At 30.5% G+C, this 26,481-nt stretch overlaps 1 protein-coding gene across 2 annotated transcripts; it reads left to right on the forward strand.

Moving 5' to 3' along the window:
* The first annotated feature begins 607 nt into the window (after positions 1–607).
* Positions 608–23,447, forward strand: LOC145313397 (uncharacterized). 2 transcript variants are annotated; one of them, XM_080152766.1, is made up of 6 exons: positions 608–892; positions 13,824–14,077; positions 14,842–15,075; positions 17,871–18,950; positions 19,129–19,262; positions 22,075–23,447. In XM_080152766.1, exons 2-6 carry the CDS (start codon positions 13,832–13,834, stop codon positions 22,583–22,585), a joined length of 2,205 nt encoding a protein of 734 aa, XP_080008892.1. In that variant the 5' UTR covers positions 608–892; positions 13,824–13,831; the 3' UTR covers positions 22,586–23,447. The 2 variants fall into 2 exon arrangements, with proteins under 2 accessions (XP_080008892.1, XP_080008891.1); XM_080152765.1 differs by lacking the exon at positions 608–892 and adding an exon at positions 11,932–12,028.
* The last annotated feature ends 3,034 nt before the right edge of the window (positions 23,448–26,481 follow it).

Here is a 26,481-nt window from a genome sequence, read left to right on the forward strand (position 1 = left end):
TGATTATAAAATTTATTAATAAGATTTTTTATTTAATGCGTTATAATCTATTGTTCTTCTTTTTAATTGGAGGTATTTGGTTCATATTAAATTTAAAGGACATTAAATTGTCGTTAGAAAAATTTCTTAACTGTTTAGAAGAGAGAAATTAGGATTGTTAGGGGTGAGGGGGGGTGATCTAAATAATGCGATCCCTAGGGGTGGGAAATATTGCAGAAAGGCAGAAAAATTTAGAGAGAAAAGTTCCTTAGGGGGGAAGGGTTATAATCTAACCAAATATGAAGTGTCCCACACCCCTTTTTCCCCCACCCTACATATGTATTCCTCCTTTTTAGTCACCTATGCTTACATGAGAATAAAAAGTAAGCACCATGTATATATTATATATATTTATAAATATATATAAATAAATGACCCTGTACGGTTTATCGAACTTTGTAATGTATGGTGAAAGGGTTCTTATCCGTGTGTTGCAGCGTGTTGGTGCGCCTAAACCCTTGCTTCGCCCCCTGCACGTCCCGTACCCCTTTTTTGATACTACTACATACTATAAGTTGGCATATACAATATACATACATACATCTACTACTATAGTCTATGCACCAATATCATTTTTTCTTACTTTTTAGAAAGAGTAGTAGTAACCAGAAACCTACAATAGTCAGCGCGCGTTTGTGAAAATTACTCGCGCATTTATTTTTGGTTAATAAACACATACTTATGATTAGTTCTTGATAAAAAAAAACATATCTTAGACAACAATCATCAACAAACTTTTTGATAAAAGAAAACATTGTGCTATAAATAGTGATGTTAAAGTCATAGATTCACAAGAAGAAAAAAAACTTTCTGGTTGCGACTGTTTGCTTTTAGCTGTCCTTGTTATCTTAAGGTAATTCCTTGTTTATATATTTAGATAAACGTAAATAGATGTTAACCAAATCTAAAGTATTAGGGTGTCTGTCTGTATAAGTAAAGGATCCTAAGAACGTCGGATTGTTTGAAGATTTTCCTGTAAAACGTATAGAAAACAAGAAAAATCATTAATCCCCCAATTTTTAATCTTTAATGTGGAAACCAAGTTTTAAAAAATATTTGTCCCAGGTTTAATTTGCTTGGCCGATACAAAAATATATATATGATTGTACAGATTTTTAGTATGAAACAAACAAATGAAATGTTCTTTTTAAAGAAGCTTGAATACGTTTTTTCATGGTTTAGAGGACAGGGCCAAAGTAGCAGAACAGTTTGTTAACACAGATCTATAATTTTTAATATTGCCTATCTATAATCTCTAAAAAAGAACTTAGAAATTGTTTAAAAACCATTGAATGATTGAAATAACGCCGAGTCATTATGGATTTGTTTGTTAATGTAATGATTTCCAACATTTTTGGATCATGGCTTTTGCCCAAAAAGTTTTATTCACAAAATTACCATTGATTTAAAGATAAAAACAATGATTAAAGCATCCATTTGATGTTCATCAAATCAGACAGTCAGACAAACGAACATTATCAAATATAGAGTGACATATTACAGAAACAGAATGTTATTTAGTAGCAAAATAAAATCCTATATAGAACTGCTGCAAATTGCTTAAATGTAAGATGCTCTATAAAAATTGCCTTTATCTAAAAATTTGATTATAAGCTTCACTCATAACATTGTGCTTAATCGTCTTAGGAGTTTTATAACTAATTTATTAGCAGGGAATTTATTTTGTATAAAATTTCAAAGCGGTAATTTTCCTATAAACTATTCAGATTGCTTTAGTTTAATTCCAACCTTCTAGGTCATTAATCGAAGATAATTTTACAAGAGCTCCAAGGGATTTTTAAAAGAATCTAATATAGGAAATAAATCATTAATAAAAAGATTATTACGTTTTGTTTATTAGTTACTTATTATTACTTTGAGAAAAAAAAACATCAAGAAACTTTTTTGCCCAACCCAAGTTTTACAAAACACAAACAATTCTCCCTTAATCTAACAAGTCTAATTTAATAATGATTCAAAGTTACTTTGGGGTTATAACTTCGTGTCAAGGTTTTTAATTTCAAAGATTTAAATATAAAAATTAACAGGAATATACTATCATTTAGATTTAAACTTGCTTAAAAATGCATAATTATGTTGTCTATTTAATATTTATTTTTAACAAGGAATGCAATTTTTCACCGGTGGAATAATAGAAGGCAAAATAGATCATGTTTTATTCTTAAAACATATGATCTAACCTTGCTTTTAACAACCTTGATAAGAAAATATAATATAGTGTAAGTATAAGTGGAGGAAACAAGAAGTACGTGTGCTCCACAGTAATATTTATCTTCTTAATTATCTTTGATTAATCATATTATACAACAAGGGGCTGACTTACCCCACCCCCCACTTCCATCCCTACATGCTTTCTTGTTATTTTTAATTGTTTGTCTCTCTTCTACCCCATACAAATGTGGGGTATTATATTATACTATACACCCCCCCTACTGAGTTGCTTTCACCCTTTTATAGACCCAATCTACACGTTGACTTAAATTCAAGAATAAAAGGATGATATATACTTTTTATCTACTGCAAAAGGAGTAATATTTTTTTCAAACATTCTGTCCTTTAAAGAATGTAAAACTGCTTCATAAATTGGGTCAGTATTTTCAGTGAAGCATACTGCAATGCTTATATGTATACTTTTAATCTATTCCAAAAGCCACCCCCATTCCCAGTGACGCTAGAAACTTGGGGGTCTGCACTAAATGAATTCAAAAAGAATTGCAATAATTGTAAACATATTGTAGTTTTAATTTTATTACTCCAAATCTTACAAACGTTATTCCATTAAATTATCTATGTATTTTTTAATTACTTTACTACTTTTAAATCATAAAAGAAATTCTAAAATCTTTCGATGTCAATTTTAGGATAAAACTTTTTATTCTCATACTTTTATTCGTGAAAAAAAAAAGGCTTATTATATATTTTCCTTCGTAGCAAGGAAGCTAGTATATAGTTGTGAGTGAGAGAACACTTTTTTTTGCTCGCCGCACCCCCCCGGGATACTTTTCATATGGCGACCATTTTACGTCAAAATTGTGATGAAAAATGAGGGGAGGCTTCTCAAAGAAAGGGTTGAGTGTTCTTTTTTTGTATGTTCGTGTCTGTAAGGCTATCTGCTATTTGATAGCTCTACATGATATCTACATAGTTTTTGTTATTTTTCATACATAGTTTTTTTCTCTTTAATTTTGACTAAATGAAAAGTATCTTATTTTTTCCCCACCGTTTTGAAAAAAGATATTACTCGATGATAATGCTTGTAAGAGCCCTTTAAACTGTATATAGAGCTATGAAATAACACTTAAAAGCAGGCAAAATGGCTGGAGACTAGTCAGTTAACTTGGCCATAAAATGCACTGTAAACAGTCTTAATATTACTTCCTCTGACAACTGTAACAACTATATTATATCATATTATAACACATAATTACTGTTTAACAAAGATATCCTCTTCAAATTATTATATACCACCACATGCTTCTAAATTAAAAGAAACAAAGAAAAAAGGATTTTAAAAAATGTAATTATAGAAAACTGTTATTTTTTTCTGTTTATATTTGTATGACAACAATAAGTGATGTCAAAAATATATTTTCTTATGTTTATTTTACATTACATAGAAACTATAATTATTGATGATATCATATGAAAATAAATAATACTTGTCAAGTAAATAAAAGAAAGAAAAAAATTCTATTTATTTATGCAAACAATAAACACTTAAAAAGCATCTGTTTCAAAATATATTATTTCGACCTTCTTAATACATAAAAAACTGTACATAGAAAAGTAAAAAATGCAAAGAATAATATATTTTTAGGAAACTTCAAATGCTTTTAAGGCTAATATAAATGATTAAGACATTTAGAACAGGATAAATAAGGCATGCATACAATATTAATTGTTCAAGTCTCACAAACGTACACAGAGCGCGCGACAAAAGTAAAAGCACGGCATAAAATTGATGTTTTAGTTTACATTATTTAGTCTTTGATTTTCTAAATTATTTGGAAGCATTTTTGTGCCTATTCTACTTATACAAAACAAAAAATTTCTGTCTTGATCCTTTTTTTGTTGTTCATTTTTGGCCTTTTAACCTTTTTTATATCAAATAATTGATAAACAATACATGATAGAAAACAATAAGAATTTTAATTATAGAAAGTCAAAGGCTTTAGGCAATTAATTTAGTTTTTTTTAGATTTCAGGGTTTCGGATCCGCATTGATTTTATGCGGATCCGGATCCGGATCCGGATCCTCAAAATTTGGTCAGTGCGGATCCGGATCCGGATCTTTGACAATAAAAATAAAATCACCAAATTTTTCAAAAAAATTTATTCTTCAATTCGAAGTCAAAAATACTTTTAATTTTCAAGTCTGAACCTAAACCTTAAAGATTGGCTCTCATCAAGAGAATGTCTGAGATTTTATATAAATTTAGGTAGATTTTTCCATTTTTTCCGCATTTTTTGGAGTCTAAGGATCCGGATCCGGATCCGCATTTTTTTTGCGGATCCGGATCCGGATCCTTGGACTCAAAATATGCGGATCCTTGCGGATCCGGATCCGGATCCGAAACCCTGGATTTCTTTATTAATTGATTATAAATGTAGGATAAAAAAAAGTGTTAGACAGATAACATTATACATTTAAATGAAAATAAAACCTTTGGACATCACTATTCTTGTTATTTTAATATTTACATATAATAAACGAAAAAACAAATGCTGTTATTTAGTTTCTCAACTTCTTTTGTTAGTAAATATAAGTTTTATTGCATATACTATTTTACATGTAGTGTATATAATAGTAATTTAAGGTACAAGTGTTCTTTACACCATCCTGTGATTTGTATTTGTTGTAAATTATTTCTATCATTGTAAAACTGATTTTTACATTATTTCAAACACTTGCCACTGTGCCCGAAGCCAGTCAGCCAGCAAGATTTAAATTTTAGTTATTTTTGACATTTGAAATAAAATAGTGATAATTTCTGGGATATTATTAATTTATAAAGTGTATGAATTATCTCTCTTGCAAAAATTTAAGTTTTATTAAAGTAAATTAACAATTGACTATTTGGAAATAAGTGAACTAACTTATTATTTATATTTAGTTTCTTTTGGTATTTAAACACTTTCTTTATTCAATTATGATTTTTGGGAACAACCACTTTCTTTTTTGCTTATCCATATATAATTTATTTGTTAAAAGTGTTTGAATGAATGGTCCTAATTATAGGGTAAACTGTCTGAGAAATTATTGGTCAGATTGTTTGTAAAAATAGCCACAAACACAATAACAAAACAATTTAGACAATTTTTATTCTGGTTTTATCTATTCCGGAGTTATGTACATTTTATTGCCTTTAATAGAGTTAGAATTTCTTTTTTTGTTCAAAGAATTTTATTTAGCTGATTAAAGTTATCACACACAAAAGATGCTGTCTAAAATGGTGCAAAAAATGGGGAAAATTTCAAATTGATTTGACGGGGCTGTTTTCTTACGTCACAAGTGAGGGGAAAGAAAAGGGAAGGAGGAAAGAAACCCCCTAGAAAAGAGATGGGGGTATGACGTCACATGCCAAAACAATTTAAAATTTGTCCCCATTTTTTGCACCATTTTAGACAGCATCCACACAAAAGAAACAAAATTGGTCAATCCAAATTTTACAGTAATCGAATATTTAATCATACTTTTTTTTCAAAGCAAAAATAATAAATATTTATAGTTTTTATTGTGATAAATATTTGAAAATGTTTTGTCAGTGTTCTCACATGAATAAATTCAGCCATATTTGCTCTGATCTGATAGAAGTTTAATTATGTTGGCTTTACTTAACAAAATAAATAATTACAAATTTTTTTTCGATAGTTTTGTTTGAGCTATACTTTATTTTTATTGAACTTTTGTTTAAGCTAAACATTTGTGTATTTTAAGCATGAATTAAAACCAGTTTTTTTTTAACTTATCTTATCTTACAGACTTTCCTTTTGGAATGGTGATTCCTAGGACTAATAATTACAGTGTTAGAATTGAATATCAAGTTTTAATATTTAATTATATATGTTGTAATCCCCCTGTTTTCAAATGATTTAACCACAGATTTGCAAAGAATTTTTAGAGAAATTCGATCTCTAACTAAAATATTTGTTTTTAAAAAAGCAAATCAATTTTGCTACTTAGAACCCACAACCAGTAAAGCATAATAAACAAATAAAAATCTCTACCAAACTAGAGAATTACCACAGAGTCTTGTAAACTTTGGTTAAATCCAGCAACTTATATTTACAAGTTTTCCTAAGCTTACCTAGGGATAAAAGTATTAATTAACTGATTAATATTATTTTAAAAAATAATAGTAATTCAAATGTTTTCATGTATTTTTACATACCAGTTTTAACGTTGTCTTTGAATCTTTAGCCATTATATCGTTTCTTATCTAATTATCTTCTATTTTTCTGTAACATTGGAAAAATACATGGTATACAATGACGATGCCTTTATTCCTGCAGCTTTTTGTCTGATTCTTCTCCTTTTTTTTATCACCACACAAAACAAAAAGTAATTTAGCTTAAGTATTTATTTTATTATAGTTTCTGAATTTGTGGATATTGCATCTGTGCTTTTTTTTATTTGTGGTGTTATTTTGTATTTATTCATGATTAAATATCAAATATTACAAGAAACAAGGACGACAACATTTAATAAAAGGGAAACTTAGCAAATCAGACAAACAATCATCATAACCCTTTTAATATTAAAGAAATATCATATTGAAAATTATGGGAATACTACGCTAGTAGTCTAACAAGTTTAATGACTAAAGCAATGACGGACAAACGTACTGAACGCGGCCATAAATGTAGAAAAGCCTTGTTTTATAGATATAACTCTTTAACCTTTGCAGTGAACCAAACACTATTGGTAATAGATAATATGTAATTCTTAAAATGGCAGTCAAACAAAAGGACTGACATTATCTTTGCATCTTAAAGTGTATCAAGTTTATCTGTTAGGAAGACTGTACGTTTTACATATTTTCTAAAATTTTTAATTGAAATGAATTTAGTTCTTTTCAACTTTTAAAGAATAGTTATTTTTGAATCGTATTATAGACAGCTTTCTGTGGAAATCAAAAGAAAAATTATAAGATTAAAACCAGTTTTGTAAGACCTTGAGGGTTCGAAAATTAATATTCGTGGAAATTTTCTGTAATACAATGTTATTTTTTTTCTCAGTATAGTTAAGAACCGGTTCTAATCCAACGGATATTAATCGGGTTCGAAGCCATGCTGGAAAATATCTTAATCTTACAACAATCAAACTATGATTTACAAAAGTTTGATTTTCTATAAATTTCATACAGACTACCCTTTTTCATAACGACAATGTGTAGAAATATGATTGCTGTTTCAACGGTGCTAAAATGGCCTCCCGTCCCTTTTCTTCCAACCATTTCTTCCTCTCTTTTCCTTCTTTAGTTTTGTCAATGTTTGAGATTATTCACACATCTGTCTGTAGTTTATTTTAACTCTTTGAAATACAATTGATTCAATGATTTAAAATATGATGGATTCAATAAATGAGTCTAAATCTTATTTATATTTTTTAATGAATTTGTTTTCGAAACTTGCCACACATACTTTTCTATTATATAAAGTAGTAAGGTTTTTTTTGTCTGTAGCGAAGGATCTCGCTAACCTCTGAACCTAAATAATTCTCTTTTACTGTGAAACCTCTTATAGATTTAGGGATGGTTTATATCTTTATTTGGGGAGGGTATCTCCAACCTCCCAAGAGAAATAGCCATAGAATAATTACTACCCTAAATTTTTTTCACTTTCCTTTTTAAACTTAAATTTAAAAAGGTGTAGCACCTAACCCCCCCCCCCCCCTTTCCTTACTTGCCCCTAGAGGCTTCTAGAGAGAGAGAGAGAGAGAGAGAGAGGGGGGGGGGGGGTGGCGTAGCCGCTAGTTACTCATAGACTAGTCATTAGTTACAGGCACTATTTATGATTCCTTCAACTTGTATTCATTTTTTAGTAATCTCCAATTAATGCAAAAAAAAAATATTCTAAATAAAATGGCGCAATGTACTTAAAACGGCATTGTAAAGAGATTAAAAGATGCATGATTAGACATTATTAAGAGTGCTAATACATCATATCCCTCGCCTACACTTGTAACAGAGCTTTGTATGCACAAGGCATAATAATCTTGCGACTTATTACTCCCCTAAACTATTAGTGATATAATACACACGCGTGGTGTAGAATATTAACAGATGAATGAATGAAAAGTACGGCACAGTACAATTAGATATTAGATTCAAGTACACTCAGTTTTGTAATAGGATTTAATCCAGTAATTGGCAGCCGCACACGGCTTCAGATAGATAGAAAAAATAATTAGGTAGCACGACTAAAAGTCTGACTTCTAGAAGTGTTTTTTTGGTTGAAAAATATTAAAAATATAAGCGGATGCATAATGTTTGGCCAGTCGCCATTTTTGGCGATGGTGGTTCAGATGTTAAAGATTAAGGCCTTTTGGCTGCGATTTCGCAATATTAAGGAAGGGATACCGAGCCCTTATATAATTATACAAGAGTTTTGTAATTATCAGAACATCTTTTTAAACTGCTTTGTTTTCGTCTTTATACCTTCTATACAGAAAAGCAATGGCAATATGCAACCTAAATCATCAACAATTGCCAAAATAACAAGAAAAAGAGTTTTTTTTTGCTGTAAAAATATTTTGAATTTCCACCCAGTTCATGAACTACATAATTTTTAGACTCGCCTTGTTTTCTTCACTTAATTTTTCTCTTGGTCAATTTGCATGATATTGTTAGGGTTATTATTTTGTATTAAACTAAAGGGTTTTTGTTGCTGAAATGACTCACTGAATATAATGAATGAATATGAGGAATCAAATTTTGTAATATTTCCTTAATTTAATTTTACATTTAATTATTGATCTGTATTTACATTCATTTACATTGTATTAAATAATACTTTTTCGTAAAATAATTAAAATTTTCGTCACATCTCTATATCTTACATCATATTTTCCCATACCTTTCTCCCACTATTTCTATTTATAATTCCATGGATAAATCCATTGAAGAATAATCATTTTGCGTCAGACTTTTCTCCAATAAAAAAAGGTTACTTTTCACAAATCTATCATTTCAAAACTACAACTACAAAAAAATAAAAATAAACAATGTTGATAGAAAAGTGAGATGCAAAACAGTTTTCTTGCCGTTTCCATATTCCTGATAATTTTGACCAATTCAACGCCTTTCTTTCTTGAAAAAAATATCTGTTTATGCCCGAAAAAGGCTCATTCCCATTCTCATGATTGCAAAATTGTTTAATTTGAGCTGCGATACAAAATTGGTTGTTATTGGCTGTAAATGTTGTATTGTTTGTTCACAGTAAAATTTGATATTTATTCTAATGCCTTTTTTATTATCTCTTTTTACTTTTTTTTGAAGAGTTATCTGATCTGCAATTTCATTGTGGGATTAGTTACAGCTAACATTTTTATTAAAAATATTATATCCTATTTAATTTAACTCTTCTTTAAAGTAATAAGATGGTTATCTCTATGTTATAAACATTGTAAATATCAAAAGATTCGTTTAAAGAAACTTGAATTTTTAGGCCTTTTTTAAAGGTTGGCAGGAGGGGGGGGGGGGGTATTCTTGAAGGTTAGAGACGCAGCCTTTAGTTTATAGTTTAGTAATATCTCTAATTCAAATAATATTTTTAACAAACCCTTTGTCACTTCTCTACCTTCCCTAACCCCGCCCCCTCACCCTGGGGAATTCATTTAAAGGGATAAAAATGGTTCTCCCATGAGTAAATATAAAGTGTATATGAATCTAGTATTTGATATGTCTACTAGCGACTCCGCTATTTAATGGGATAGCTGGAGGGGGAACAAAATTAGACTTAACCCTTGCCAACACTTATATATAACCAAAATAGCCTAAATACATCCCAACACCTATGTAAAGCTTCCCTTAAGTGGAGAACTCCATCGATTTGGTAGTCATATGCAGTAATCTTAATCTCCAGACAAAAAAATAATACTTTATATTATAGGAAGTAAACAATAGAGTAATTGATTTGATTTAAAATTATAGTTGGTCTTACTACATTAAACAATATTTAAATAAATCCTAGATCTAAAATAAACCTGGATATATCCCCGTTAAAAAATTTGCGTCGTGCTCCCTGGTTTATTCCAATTATACCGGAAAACTCGATTAAAACAACAATAAAAACTTTTATATTCATCTCATTTAACAGGAAAATTGGGAAATATGCCATTTTTTGAGAATGTTTATCTTATCTTGGGATTTTATGCTAAAGATAGACAGAATGAGGTGTTGTTGGGGGAGTGAAAGCAGGATAGATAGATACAAATTGGGAGGATTAGAAAATCAGTTCAATTTTAGATTTAATCTTTTAAATCTTAGCTTTTAGTTTTATTTTATTTGGCCTGTTATTTACATTATTAAAACTTTATTCAACTCTTAAACTTAGTCAACTAGACACTTGAAAATTTTGCTAAATTATTTTTTTCACACCAAGCCTAGTTTTTTGTTTTTATGTCAATTAGATATTACCAAAGCATTTGTTTACAGCTCATAAAATAAATATACAGAATCAAATTTCAGTAATTATTATCTATTTTACTTGTCAACTTTGCATCATATTTTTATTTAATAACTAAAATACAAAATATAATGATGTCTATCTGACTGTCTGTTCATCTTAAGATATCGATAACCACTGAACCGACTAGGCTCTACCTTTCAGGGAACATACCCTTCGGACCTGGGATGATTTTAAGCAAATTATTCATCCCCCTAATTTAAAAAAAATATGGTTGAAACCCACTAGACAAACAAATGCCTTCTCCCCCCCCCCCCTCCCCCCTAGAGGCTAGAGGTGAAGCAACTAGTGTATAATGAAACAGTTAATATTTGTGCAATTTGTTTATTATTTACAATCAGTAATAATGGAAATTCCTTGGTATTATCATAAATTAAAATTATTGTTTTAGTCATAAACAGCAAACAATTTTTAATAGAGCTGTTAGGTTGCAATACAACTAGAGCATGTCCGTTCGTTCATTATTCGTTAACAAATGTTAGATTTAACTATAGAAATCTTTTACCATTAGTGTCTCTCTGGCTTTTATTGTGTGTTATTTGTTTGAATATTTTTTGTGAATTATTTTTAAATTTTTAACATTTTTAAAAGAGAAAACAAAAACGCGCAAAAACGTATGAAAACTTGCAATAATTAATAAGTTTTAAAGTACATATTCTATAATAGAGGAAAATTGTGTAAATTACATAATTGATCAATGGATAAATTACTAAATAGTTTTATAAATTTTGAAATTAATCACTAAGAGTCAACGGGTCAAAATCCTCGTCCTAATGTTAGGTTTGATTACATTACATTAAGTTACAAAAGGTTATATTGCAAAATTATTTTTCAGTTTCTAATTATCATTACGAAAATTTAACATTAACAACTAAACACCATTTGGGATTTTAGGTATAACTATGTATTCTTATTTATGGATTACATGTCTATTGCCAATTATGTCTTTAAAAAGTATGAACAAAATTGACAAAAGAATGTTAAAGTATTAAAGATTCAGTTATGTCAAGTAAATTCTATATATGCATATGTTTAATATTTTGTGGTTTTATTTCATCAGGACAGGGCTGTATATCATTTCTTATCAGTAAATCTTTCCTTATCTTTCCATCTATCTATTTCTTGTTTATAATTACCCCTGTAATTAGTTTATAATATAATTTAAATGATTTCATCTACATCAGTAGTTCATTATTAAGCATTATAACATGATAGTTAATTTGATTATTCTAATAAGTTATATGTATAAAGTGATTTCTAAATAATATGGATGAACAAGGTAGGGTAAAACTATCACCTTTTCATGCATTTAACAACCATTTATGGTCAAGTATATACAAATAAAATAACCACAAGATATCAGACATAAAAATTAAGGCAAAATTTGAATCCAAAATAGGGAAACGCGCAATGGCCATGCAGCGTTGAAAACTAAACTGTATCATTTATCTGTCTACGCTTTGGCAAAAAAGTTTGCGAAATTTGATGTGTTTTGTGATATATCATTTAAGTTCAACAAAAATTGATTTTATTTTACTAGAGGACTAAATTAATTGCAAATGTTTTTAGCATCAACAATTTAACTAAAGTTTTTAAAAAGGTACCCAAATATAGGAAAGGAATTTTGCAGTAAGGTATTTTGGGGACCTATTAGAGAAGAACGATCAGTTGATCTATTTACAAGATCTTAATCGACATACATACATACATACACCCATACATCCTGTTATATTATTTAAAATGATAAGCATTTGTTAAAAGTATTAGTAAAATATTGTGTGTTGAAGGGCCTGAGGGTTTAAATACTAGAAAATAAAATGATATTACAAACAAGTACTCGCCATGCAATCATTCAAATCATCATTCAAAATCTTTGAAACCCAGAAACCTTTAATTTTTTATTCCCCCCCCCCCACACACACCACCTTTATTCTGTATTTTATTTACTTGAAATCCACCCCATTCCCCCCATATTTGGTTGCCAAATAGGGAGAGGCACAAAAGAGGTCAAATAGTTTATCCCTTTACCAGAAAATTTCCTCAACTTTTTGCAATTTTTCTCGTACGGAGAGTAAACAAGCCTATAATTTGGATTGTCTGTTTCACGAAGTTTTATGTCTACCTCAAAACATGCATGTTTCAAACTATTTCATTTGTTAATTAACTTAACTTCTATTAAAGAAAAATAAATTTCCAATGTTACAAATTGTCTATAGATGATTTCTTTCGGTTTTCTAGATAACGATATATATAAGGGTCCTTCTAGGTCAACAAAACAGGAATTTATCCTATGATTTTATTTTCTTACCTGTGGACATTCTATAACACAGTACTAGTCTTTTCAGTTTGCTACAGAACTGGTTTTATTCCAGCTGAAACAAATCGGTTTCCGAGTCAAACTAAAAAAAAAACATACATGCCAAATAAAATGAAAAATCTATCGCATAAAAGTTGTTGGTTTTTATAAACCCGGATTTTGTGGGCTCTGTAGCTGAGCAATAACTTAAAAAGTATGTAAGATATAACACCATAACACTTTATCCTACTAGATACATGGGAGAGGGGGGGGGGGTGAGGGGAGTATATCATCTTGATTTTATGTAAAGAAATTTATCTGCAAAAAAACTGAGACAAAAACTTGCACGAATTAAATGTCCATGCCCCGTGGCCTAGGTAGGGGAGGAAAAAAAGAGAAAAATGTAGAAAAAGGTAGAAATTGGGGAGAGAAAGTGACACTTAAAATGACAGACAAATGTTTTTGATAAACTTATTTTTACCATTTTGATTGTGGGTTGTTATTAGGATTCCTGTGGTTTTATTTGAAGAAAAAGAATTATTTGTATGCTGTACGAGAGATGCTAAACAGTGTTTTTAGTTTTTACTGGAATCTTAATACAAATTATTATGATATGTGGTATTTGATTCTTTATGTGTTTCTCACACGCATACATGCAAACATTTACAATAAGAAATTTAAATTGAAATAATCTGAAACCAAAATTCAACGAATACTTTGTTCAATTCATGTGCTGCCATCTAACCATAAATATTAAAACAAAATTTAATATTTTCAGAAGCTGACATGATGATACCAAGCGAACTGCCGCCTGGGAGCGGCGGCATTTTACCCACATCAGCGGGCGGCGGTGGTCCTAACGGTCACCACCACTTCAGTGCCGCCGCCGGTGGAGAATTTCCCGCATTTTTTGGTCAGCATGCAGAACAGCTGTTGCGCAGTCATATGTTGACCGGCGGTGGAGGAGGACCTCCCCAGCTTAACCCTCAACAAATGAGAATTCTACAAAATCTGCAACAGTTTACTAAAAAGGTAAGAAATGAAGCAAAATTGCCTTTTTGATAATGATCCTTCCTCAAATATTTGTTGAACAATGAACACTTTTAAAAATGACCAAAAAAGCCTAAAATATTTATTCATTAAATGTATATTTTGAAATAGCTTATGCTAAATTTCAGATTTTTCTCTATAAAGCCAATTATGTTTTAAATTGTGGAAAGTCCAATGGAAAAGTATTTATCGAATCATTAAACCACAGCTTAGTGAATTTACAAACTTGCTTTAAAAAATAAAGTGCTTTTGCAAACACGCTAAAATATTTTTAATATATTATTAATTTTTATCCATTTTTCACTCTTTTCATGATCATAGTATTCTTTATCCAAAATTTCATTGGTAATTATATTTATTCATTTCAAAGTCGTGAGATGTTTGTCTGTCAGCAAGTATGTCTGTATGTGTGTCCCTTAGCAATATTTTTTGTTGTTGTGCTCTTTAGATGTTTCTTTAGGCTAGGGGCACAGCTGATAACAAAGATTAAAATACATAGTTTACAAGATTTATGTAAAATTCTGTTGATTTGTGGAAACACTAAAAATACTTGGAATATTTAAGCATTTTCCAAAGTATCTTAGACAATCTTGGCTAACAAACACACATACCAAAACTCTTTAGTTCAACTTTTATGTGCTTGCGAGGACATTTTACAGCCTTTTTATACAAATTTAAAACTTGCAATTTAAACTCTTTTTGCCATTGTTTGCGAATCATGTATAGCAAAAATATTCTTTTTTTAGGAATCAATAAAAAGTGATCATGAAGATGTAAGAAAAGATGTTCCATCCTTGATACAAGAGCTGCAACTGAACGTGCTGCAACAGACTCACCTGCTGCAGCAGCAAGGCGATAAGGCTCGAACCAGCGGTCTCCTACAACAACTGCAAAACAAACAGCAAGAGTTGACCGCGAAGCTGCAGCTGGCCCAACAGGCGCTCACACTAAATATTCTTATGCACACAAATCAATCAAAGGTGAGATTTTTTACCAAATAAGCTGAATGTCTTTATGGTGTTCAGTAAAATCTTAATAACGGATGGACATATCCAGATTTTTAGCTTTTGCTTCAAATTTTTAATTTGTCCAAACATTTGTTATTTTGAATTTATTGCAACATTTAAAAAGTAAAAGAACAAGATTTGAAGAAAGTGTACTCAAACATTGAAGGCTTGTTTACAAAATTACTGTTTTCATAATTCATAGAAAGAAAAAAAAATATTTTGTTATCTTTTCAAGTAATCAGAAATGTTGTGCAATCCTCTTTTTATCTTTCTTTCACTCTTGCTATCTATATATCTCCCATTTATTGTGTTTTGCTTTCCCTTTCTGTCCTATTCATTCTCACTTTGCCCAATTTTAAATGCTTGCTGTTAACATTTCACGAAGGGATTGTATTAATGCATTTATTCTTGCAATGTTTGTTTGTAATTTTTAACAATGATTTTGACTCACTTTTGAGTGATATGACCTTTTACCTAACTGAGGGCTTTAAGTAAAAAAGTTCTTCTAAGTAGCGTTGCTACTCTATGATTTTAATTAGCTAAAACTATGATATGGGGCCCAAATTCCACTAAATACATGTATTTTATTTCTGTAATTAAAATATAATGTTCTTGGTTACCTTATTAAAATGATTTACTTTGTACGGCCTATTAGTTGAATTTCCGTGGTATTTTAATCTCCCATACTTCTTTGCTTCACTACATATGGATGTTGTCATCCTTGTTCTTTTCCAAAGTCAAACACACGTACTGTCCCTTGACAAACACAACAATCATAAAATGGGATTGTTTAAAATGTTCCAGTTTTGTTTTTTTATGTCTTTTTTTAATTTTGCTTGTTGATGCAATCAAAATAAAAAGGCAAATAAACAAAACTTGATTCTACAAATTGCTATAAGGTGCAGTTTCTCACTTTTACTTTCTTTCCCTTTCTTTCTCGTATCTATCTTTCTCTCTCTCTCTCTCCATTTTCTTTTACTCGTCTCTTGCATTAAATGCGGATCAGTATACCATGTTTATCTGACGCAAAAGTGTGACAACAACATGCATGCGTAACTTTTAGGCATGTGTGATCTTTTACAAATATATAAATGATTAAAGACAAATAATAAAGCTTATAATGTACTTAAAATTTTAAAATTGTATTAATATTTATGGTGACTTTATAATAGAGTAACAAATAAATAATGAAGAATAAGTAAATGTACTTAATTTAAAACATGTTTGTTTTTAATGCTTAAAAATGTGACTTTGATGGCTTATCTTGATTATGTTTAGTTTACTGGTCCAATACTTAAACTGTGTTTAAATATTGGACTTTTTGAATCATGGAAAGAAAAATAGTAGCGGGTTCGTCGTATTTTTACAGTAGCGTTTCTCCTATTTCTAGCTCCTGCGGGGGGCTCTAACCCTGCGGGGCAATCATTAACATTTATCTAACTTAAAATACGACAAAAACCGCTACTTCGTTTTTTCCCCCATAATCCGACTTTTTGAATAAGACTGACCCTTTATGTTATTCCCAAAACTAGAAATTTTGAAAAATAAATTTCTTGTATCAATAAGTGATTTAGCTTTTATTGTTCTCAACATTAAGGTTAATTGTTAACCAGTTTACAAAAAAAAACTGGGTTGCACTTTTTCTTAAGGCCTGACCTTTAACACCATGGAATTGATATTGCATAGTTGCATCTGCAAATGTTGGTTTATAGTTGGTATACACAGAATAATGACAACGCATAATATTGCCAACTAGATGGATGCATTTAGTGTTTATGTAATCAAACTTAATAAATTTGGTAGGAATTTTCTAAGAGAATAAAATATCTGAAATGACTGCATTATGATTTTTACTCTTATAGCCCTTGGAGACAAGTTGCAAAGCTGCTAGAGTTAATGATAGGGAAAGTAAACTAAATGATCACAAATAATCTATTATTACCTTGTTAAGTAATAAAAAATCAGAAGTAAAAAAAACTGCAAATAGGAAAATGACGTCAAGATATTTCAGAAATGAAGATTATTGAATTTAGCATTATTGATGAAACACCAGGCATTTTTGAGCAATATAATTTGAATCTGGTTTATCAACTAAACCATCATTTACCTCCGCAACATTTTAGAAAAAATTCTCTAAGTCAGTTTTACTTTTTTTTTATCTATAGTACAAATAAAAACACATAATTGGCTTAAAAAGCAGTAAAAAAGCCTGATCTTATTTTTGGATGTATATTTCGGGAATCTACACAATAAAATATCTTGCCCACCTTTTTCATAGCCACTGAGAAAATCTTTGTATGTAACTATGTCGTATCTTAGTTATAGAGAAGCTGCACGGATAATAATGAAAAGATTATTTCTTTAATGCTTTAAAAATTATTAAAAAGAAACTGAAATTTCAAATTAGCATTTAATGTTATCATATACATATTTGGTAGTAAACGTCTTAAAAATAGCGATGAATAGGAAATTACTTTAATCATGTTGATTAGGAATATATTGCACGTTTATATTTTGCATGAATCAGCTTTTTTAAAAACAGGCAAATACTGTAATCATTGTAATCTTTAGTTTTTCGCAATTTCTTTCCTTCAAACATATATTAGTATTACATACGTCATTTGATTGTTACGAAAGTATAATTGTACATACATTTATATGTCTTCATGATTTTAAGTCTATTTCAAATTTAAGATATTATGTAAGTTAGATTCATTCAAAGAAATAATTAACTTTTGTATTTTTTAAAAATATTTTTGTTGTTGTAGAATGATGGCCGGGATAGACACAAGAGTGAGACGTACAGCAGTGACGGGAGCATGAAGGAGAACCAGGAGAACCTGCAGACAACACCGCCAACCACCAGAACCTCGCGGACCAGCTCTGACCAGGACAGCACACCCTGCAAGACAAACACCAGCACGAACATCATGGATGATATCGGGGACAAGGACGAGGATAATGAGGGGGTAGGCGAAAACTTTTTGTATTTTAAGCGGCAGTGCCAGTGGCCGGGCTGCGGGCGGGATTGCGGGTCGCCCAACTCTTGGCGCCACCACATGGAGGCTGAGCATGGGTTGAGTGAGCGGAGCACGGCACAGGCCCGCATTCAAATGCAGCTAATCAGCCAACTTGAGGTTCAGCTGAACAAAGAAAAGGCTGTTCTAGCCGCCATGATGAAACATCTTCATCCTGACACAGAAATGGACACTGGCAGGGATAGTCCGTTCAAACGTCGCCGGCTCGATTCCCCGCCTCCATCTTTACCAGCTTCACTAAAAATGTCCTCCGAATCCAGCCTCCCGCCGAGCCACCGGTCCTCGCTGCCAGATATAATGAAGCTGAGCCAACAAATGCAACAAGATTTTGTATCGCAGGGTCAGTCATTTCCCCCAGTGTCCCTACCTCAATACGCCAATCCCCTGACACATTTAATGAATCTTACCCCATCATCGCCTGCTCTGGCGCCGTTGGCAGCCCTTTCAACACCGCCCTCAATGCCACCATCTCATTTATCTCACCATAATTCACTCCGTTCTTCCCTTGGCTCGGAAAAGAGTCCCTTTTCGCCACACAGCTTGTCTGCCTCAAGCGGCGGCGGTGGTGATTCACACCGCCGTAGGATGACACATCACGACCGCGGCAATCCAAATCTTGACCCTGAAGAGGATTTGGCCAAAAATCGCGAATTTTACCGGACACAAGACGTGCGTCCGCCCTACACTTATGCAGCGCTCATCAGAGCCGCCATCTTGGAGGCGCCTTATCAACAGCTGACCCTGCATGATATTTACAGCTGGTTCACCACCACTTTCTGCTACTTCAGGCGCAATGCCGCGAGTTGGAAGGTAATGATTTATTAGATTTATGATACTTATTTACAAGTCATAGGAATTGATCAGTCTTATATAACCGTATTATGACCGCAAGATTACAGGTAATTTTAGATATATGCAAAAGCCCAAAAACTAGTCAAAAAAATGTAATTGAATAAATTTCAAAAAATGAAATGATTTATATTTTTAGAATGCTGTGCGTCACAACTTGTCCCTACACAAATGTTTCAAGCGGGTGGAGAATGTGAAGGGGGCCGTCTGGACCGTGGATGATGTTGAATATCACAAGAAAAGAAATCCCAAAGGAAACAATCAATGGACAAGGTAATGCTTGATTTTACTTGCAGAGGTGCTACTCTTTAATGTATTAACTCGTTCAACGTCTATAATACAAAGTAGAATGATGTCTGTCTCTCCGATTAAAGTTATAATTGTCATATAATTCAGTTTTAGATGTTAAAACTTTTTGGAATGGTCATTAACATAATGCTTTAGCATTAACAGTATTTTAGTAAATATAGGTTTCCAGTAGTAACACAAGATTATGTCGAGATAAACAGTAGAAAAATTATCAGTTTTTACCACGATAAAAGTATTTGTCGACAAACAGCTTCTGGGTAATATAAAGCCATCTTATTGAATATGAATTTAAATAGAATTAAATAGTATTAAAAACTTAATTCAAGAATTTAAAATTTAGAAAATTAATCATTCATAAAACCAATAAATACTTTACAACATTAAAAATATTTTCATTATCAAAAATCAAAATCAAAATCATTTATTAACCATAAGATCATACAACTACCCCCGATCTTTGGACACTCCGCCAATCGAGTTACTAGACAGTTTTATTTTACAATAATATTAACAGTTTAAATAATTTGATGGTTGAATTTATTTCCATCATAATTCATTGTACTAGATCGAATAAAATCATTTTAATTATGACAGCAAAAAAATTTAATTGCATTAAATACCATTTGTAAAACACAAGGAATTCAATTTTTTTTTCTTGAATTGACCAAGTTTAGGTTTTAATCAAATTAGCATAAGTAGGAGAGAAAAATATTTTATACTGATCTTAGTAGCAAGATACCACAATATTTTTTGAAAATCAGGGCTCGGCAGTCTTGCATAATTCGCAAATTAAACCCGTTTGTGTACCTTAAAACATAACCTGAATGGAAGAATTGTCATATTAGAAACCATTTTAGTTATCATCCAGTTGAATGCGTCCATTTCCCCAGAGCTTAAATTAGCTAATACAACGGTTGCCGAGCCCTGATATCTTTTTAAGCATGAAAACCATGGATAATATAATAAACAACATATGGATTAAATCAAAATTAAAACCAAATCTCATAAAGGCATATTGTTTAACAAAAAGGTAATATTGCAATCCCAAAACCAAATTATTTTATTTTTTCTTCCAGTTTGCAAATAAATAATGAAAATATTTGTACATGAATTGGTATTTAATTTGCAAACAAAATTATTAATTGCAAAATACATTAGTTTCTCTTTTTATTATCTACACATATTTTTATTTGGTTTGTTATTTTAATATACCATTAATACATTTATATGTATGTTTTAAATAAAAAAAATTAAAATGTACAATTAAAAGGATGTTTATCTGAGCGTGCCTGTTTAATAAGATCTCAAAAGGGGTTGGATCAATCAATTGAATTTGATAAAACGTATAAAATCGTTATTATACTACTTTAGATCATGAACAGAAACAAAAATACATCGACCTTTCATTTTAAGGCCAAATTAGTATGATATAAAATATTTAATTGTAAATATAAAAGTTTGGTGAATGAAGTTCCCGCTGATACCATTACCAAGTATTATAGACAGATAAAAATTCCAAAAATAATTTGATCACTTTTTACCTCCTCATTTAAACTATGCAACCCTTGTAAGTCTTTAGTCCATCAGGGAAAAAGTAATTAGCAATTAGGTTTTAATTAAAAGATTCATAAAGGAAACCTGACCAAATCTAAATTATAAAAAGATACTTTTTTTTCAAACAAACTTTCAAAATATTATTTCTTGATTTTTAATTTTTTTTATCTTTAGCAAACTTTAAAAACTATTAACTTACTTATATATTTTTTTTGCTATTATGAAAACATGAATAAGAAAATAATAAGAATTGAATAATTTATTTTTCAGTATGGTTTCGAAACCGATTGATATCCACAGGATTATAACCGTTTCTGATCTATACTGAAAAAAAATCATATATAACATCGTATTATAGACAATTTTCCACGAATAACTAGATAAAAATAAAAAAGAATCAATAAAGTTTAGTTGGCTCAGGCGTCCGGCCCCTCGGGGCTAACTAAACTTAAATTAATCATGTAATTTTTAATTTTATTATCCGAGGAAAGCGGTTTACAATACGTTATGATATAATATCTATTCCTTTATCCCTGAGACAAAGTCATACCACCTCAGAGCAAATCAAATTCAGATATAACAACTGTTAGCCTGTCTTAAAAACTTTAATCTAAGTTCTAAATAAAAAGATTATAACATATATTCACTTAAACGAAGATTTTTTTGTGATTAAACAAAACCAATAAATTTGTTAAAACTTATCATTTAATTTTTGCAAAAAAAGAATGTTTTTTCTTTCCCAAATTTTAAGGATTCTAAAAAATGAACCATTCTAAATATGGCCTGTGTGTGTGTGTGTGTGTGAACCCCTTTTAAAGCAACATGATCCCCATCCCCTTTATAGCTAAATGGTTATTATTTAAAATTGAAGGGTTGTATTAGCTAAATATAGTAATTCAATGAGATTAGATCATCTTGAAAGTGAGTTTATTTAGCATAATAGCCCTGGCTGCCTGCTTAATGTTTTTATATAAAGATATTTTAAAAGAAAGATTAACGTAAAATCTAATAGAATTTTCTGTAGAGGAGCTACTCTTTCGGTAAATCATGTTTGGTTCTATTATCAATTCTTCTCTCTTTTAATTCAGTAACTCTTTCACTCTCTGTTTCTCTCTGAAGTTTAGAAACTTTTAATGAGTTTGAATTGATCAATAAGAAAATATTGGTTATTTTAATTTAACATTTTTCCTTCATAATGTTGATAAACTTTTGTTTTGTTTAGTGCGTTGGAATCTCCGAGTATGCGTAGCAGTCCCTCCCTATACGAAGGTGCCTTCAGACTAGAAACAACCGCCAGACCATCAGACATGTTCTCATCCAGCCTACAGGCAACCATGATGATCGGCCATTTGAGCGGCGGCAACGGCGGAAATGGCGGCAAAGAAAACGGCGATGATGACGGCGGTAGCCCCTTGTCTTCCCCGGTTGATGATAGTTCCTATAAGATTAGAATTGGGCCGCGCGGCTCTAGCTCCCCGACATCCCATGATGATGAGGATAATGTTGGCGGGGTGCATCATAGGCACGGCGGGGAGGGTAAAATGATCGGCGGCAGTGATATGGACACAGAAGCTCAAGATTTGTCCATAATGCGCGGCGGAGTGGCGGATGAAGGCGGAGTTGATGAGGATGATGAAGGTGAAGGCGTGAAACGGGGCGGATATCCTTCCTTATCCCACCTACCCATCAGTGGATCAAAGCTTAATTTTGAAGATGAAAATTCCATGCAGTAAAACATTTTTAAGTGATACATTTTTGAACTTGGAGACAATATGGTAATTGCTCTTAATATTAATACAAAACAAACTCATTAAAAGAGTAAAAAATCCAACCGAATACGCTTTTTATCCATGTATTTTTTTTTCATATATTATGAAATAAAGACTAAATATAATAGACATAATATAGATCAATTAACTTATATGATATACATACATGTTCTGGTGATTATTATCATTTTATTCTAGTGACTTTATCTGGTGAAATTTTTATTCGGTCAAAATAGAAAAAATCTAGAATTTTTTCGCTGGTTTACAGCCGGTTCTGAACCTTAATAAAAAATATGTATTGTATGGTTTTATAGAAGATTTTTCACGGAAAACAGAATCTGGGAAAAACTTGTCTACAAAACCATACGATAAATATTTTTTTTTAAAACATTTACACAAAATATTTCTGTTTTGATTGTTTGAAAATTTTTGGCGGAACGCTCCTTTTTCTGGTGAATTAAAACTGATTCTGGTGAATATTCTATAATTACACAGTCCTTTTATTAAGTCAAACAGGCAACTTATTGTATTTTTAATTTTGATAAAAATGAGTATTTTTTATTTATGTATGTTAGAGGGTAACATAAAATTATGCATTTCTTAGTAAGTTATATGTGAGCTTTATTTTTCATATTTTTGTAATAGTATAGCATAATTGAATTATATTAGATTGTATTAGTAAAGGCCTGTCTGTTTTTGTAACTTATTACTATTTTTATCTAGTTGAAATTGATATAAAAAAGACACTATTTTTTATATGTTTATATGATATGTTTTTTATTGTTTGAACAATGTTAATCTTCCAATAAAAGTATAATGACTTTGATTAATTGATTTTTGTCTTGGGTGTTAATTAAACTAATTAATTGACAACATCCATATAAGCGAAGAATACAAATCATGAAAAGTTATCGAGATTTAGAAACCAACATTGGCAGAAAAGTTGCTTTGGTAATTTTTAAAATATTCTAGAAAATATATGTAGTTAATCCTAAACAAATCTAATTTTTCATTGGGACAAAAGGATGTTACTCAAATGAATATATGCCATCGATTTGTTGCAAATAACAAAATAAAGCTATGGTTCAGAGATGTCTAAAAAATAGATGATTCTTATAAAAAAATATAGAAAGTCAGATCCCCAATCTCTTAATTTACCAATAGGAAAACACTGGGTAACAATGATATCCGATTACTGGTTAGGTAGCGTAGATAGTGTGCGAAATTATATAACCTTACAAAAAATTTCATCTCTCATATAGGATAAAACCATTTGGGGCTAAATACATACAAAATTCTTCAACTGCCAGAAATTCCTTTCTGACATTATTTAGTCTGGTTGACCAATGACCATCTATAATAATAAATCTATCTTACAAAGTATTAGTGTATTTAATCCTCAATGAATTTTTTGGGGCAATGTTGTGATATAAAAATAAAACTCTTTATCTACTGCATTGTTTTCGTGTTTATAAACATTTTGGTTGGGTTGCAGTTTAAATTGTTTATGGCTAAATATAAAAATTGTTTCAAAACATTCTATCTCAATCAAAACTGTTCAGGGCTAAATACTTTTTTTTTACAACAGAACTTTAAAAATTCATATCAAATTTTGGCAATTTGAAGGTGGCGGAGTGTTTGTGGTCAACTTATGGAACCTTAGAAAATTAAAATGCAATCCAAATCAACATAGTAATGGGACGTATGTCTGTGTTTATTTATGAAATTATGTGAATTTGTTTCTTAAAACATCTAAAAGCTTGATTAATTTGACTTTTATTGGAGACGTTTTATTGGCACATAAAGCTTTTGAGAAATAGTTATAAATAGTTTTCTTAAAAAATTAAATTTAATTCTTAAAGAAAACGAGAGATGTGCTAAGTTACTAATTATCCCTGTGTTATTGTGTAAACAATGATGCATCTACACAGGATAGATGATTATATTTTCAAGATTTTCAAGGCCTCTCCTTCCCTCCTACCCCTCCCTGCTCATTTTGTGCAAAATATTGGTTAGCACGGGTGTGCGAATCCCTATGATTAGGTTCATAAATAACCCCCTGTGCAGCCCTCCCATTCATACCACACATAAACAAACAACCAACCTATGTTTAGTAGTGAAACTCTTGTATAAATTTTGCATATCTGTAAGTCTGACTGACCGTAGCCGAAGCTGCATAATACAACAAACTTGTATTTTCCTTAACCAGGGAGAGAGGGGACAATGGAGTGTGAATAATATTGCTTTCACTCGCAAGGTGTATAAACTTCTTCTACCATATTCGTTAGCTTTTAATAGTGTAGAGGTAAGATTGAGTTTTTGTTGATTTGTACAAAGCAATAGTGTCCAAGCATTTTACATCAACCATTTTAATCTAAACAATAGGTAATTTTGTTTATCATAATTAGAGTGGGGGTACATTAATTAAGATCCCTGTTTTAAAAGAAGATTATTTACCTTAAATCACAATAAAGGTGTTTTTTTCTCATGTAAATAATTGCTGTGCAACTCATAGCAAACTTATCCTTGTTGTATAAGATCATCTTAGCTAAACAACCTAATTTAGCTCCAAAATTAGGGTCAAGAATTTATTTACAAACAAGATAATTATTTATATTTTGATAGTTGGGAAGCTAAATAGAAAATAATAATAATTTTTGGATAATGCTGTGTCGGAGATATCTTCCTGATAAACATGCACTAGACCAATTCGAAGCTTCCCTAGAAATCCCATTAAAGAGATGTTGGTTCGAATATCTTTTTCATAATTTAGTATTTTTTAGCATACCTAGTGAAAGTACATTCAAAGTTTTTTAAAGCGAAGCTTTTCTTTTCGGTCTATTAGGTTCGGGTCGTCCGTAAGTCCGGAAAAATTTTATTTCGTTAATTCACACATGTTAGAGTTGTCCTAACCATTTCAAACTTTGCATGATATTACCTTTAACAATGTGCTAAGATTTAAGATTTAGCGTAGCAACTCTATAATCGTAACCAGAAAGTCCGTACACCCATTTAAACCTTAATGATTTTTACTTTTTTAAGAACAAAATTTTGTAAGTTACAATTATCTTATTCATCTGCTATTAGGAATATTGATTCCTTTAACAATAAAGTAAAATATTATAAGCGAAGTATCTCTGTAATTAAGCCCTAAAAATGTAAGTATGCCCTAAAACATCATTTAAGCAGTTTTGCAACAAATTTAGTTACAATTTTGTTTAGAATTATACATTTATATTTTGCTTATTCCGTTATGATACTCTACAAGTGTAAATGTTCGTTTGTCCTACCATTTTTGATCTTCATTTTTATGGACGTCATCCTTAATAAAACTATTTATTGTCGAAAAAGTGTCAAAATTAGTTTTAGAAATCCTAAAAACATATTCTAAAATTATTCAATCTTCTGTATTATTAATGATAAAATGTAACATATTAATGTATGTAAAGTACTACAAATATTGTCTAATTTTCATAAAATCCTTTTACATATTCTACAATTATTCAAATATGAACTCAATTAAATCTGTAATTTAGAGAGAGAAAGAGAAAATAGATTTGAAAATTATTGAAGAGAAATTTTAATATTCATATCCAAATTAATATTGCTTCATTGATTACAATTTTGTTCTAAATATTTTAAATTAACATTTAATTTGTTATAATTAAATTTTTAGGTTATCTGACTAACTAACTTATAGGCATTATTAAATCTTTTAGATTTTTAAGATAAGATGTTTAAAAAGTTAAATTTCAGCTTCATAATCCTAATATTGTTTTAAATAACCAAAAATTGAAGCAAATATGATGTGATTCTGATTATTGAATGAAGATACTGTTACAAATGGCCAGGATGATCAG

The sequence above is a fragment of the Acartia tonsa genome, chromosome 3 (assembly GCF_053477335.1).
Source record: "Acartia tonsa isolate MP-2025a chromosome 3, ASM5347733v1, whole genome shotgun sequence".
In the NCBI taxonomy this organism is placed as follows: domain Eukaryota; kingdom Metazoa; phylum Arthropoda; class Copepoda; order Calanoida; family Acartiidae; genus Acartia; species Acartia tonsa.

Coding starts and splice junctions, on each gene's coding strand:
- LOC145313397 (XM_080152765.1), top strand. Junction 15,076..17,870: donor TGCACACAAATCAATCAAAG/GTGAGATTTTTT, acceptor TTGTTGTTGTAG/AATGATGGCCGGGATAGACA. Junction 19,263..22,074: donor GGAAACAATCAATGGACAAG/GTAATGCTTGAT, acceptor TGTTTTGTTTAG/TGCGTTGGAATCTCCGAGTA.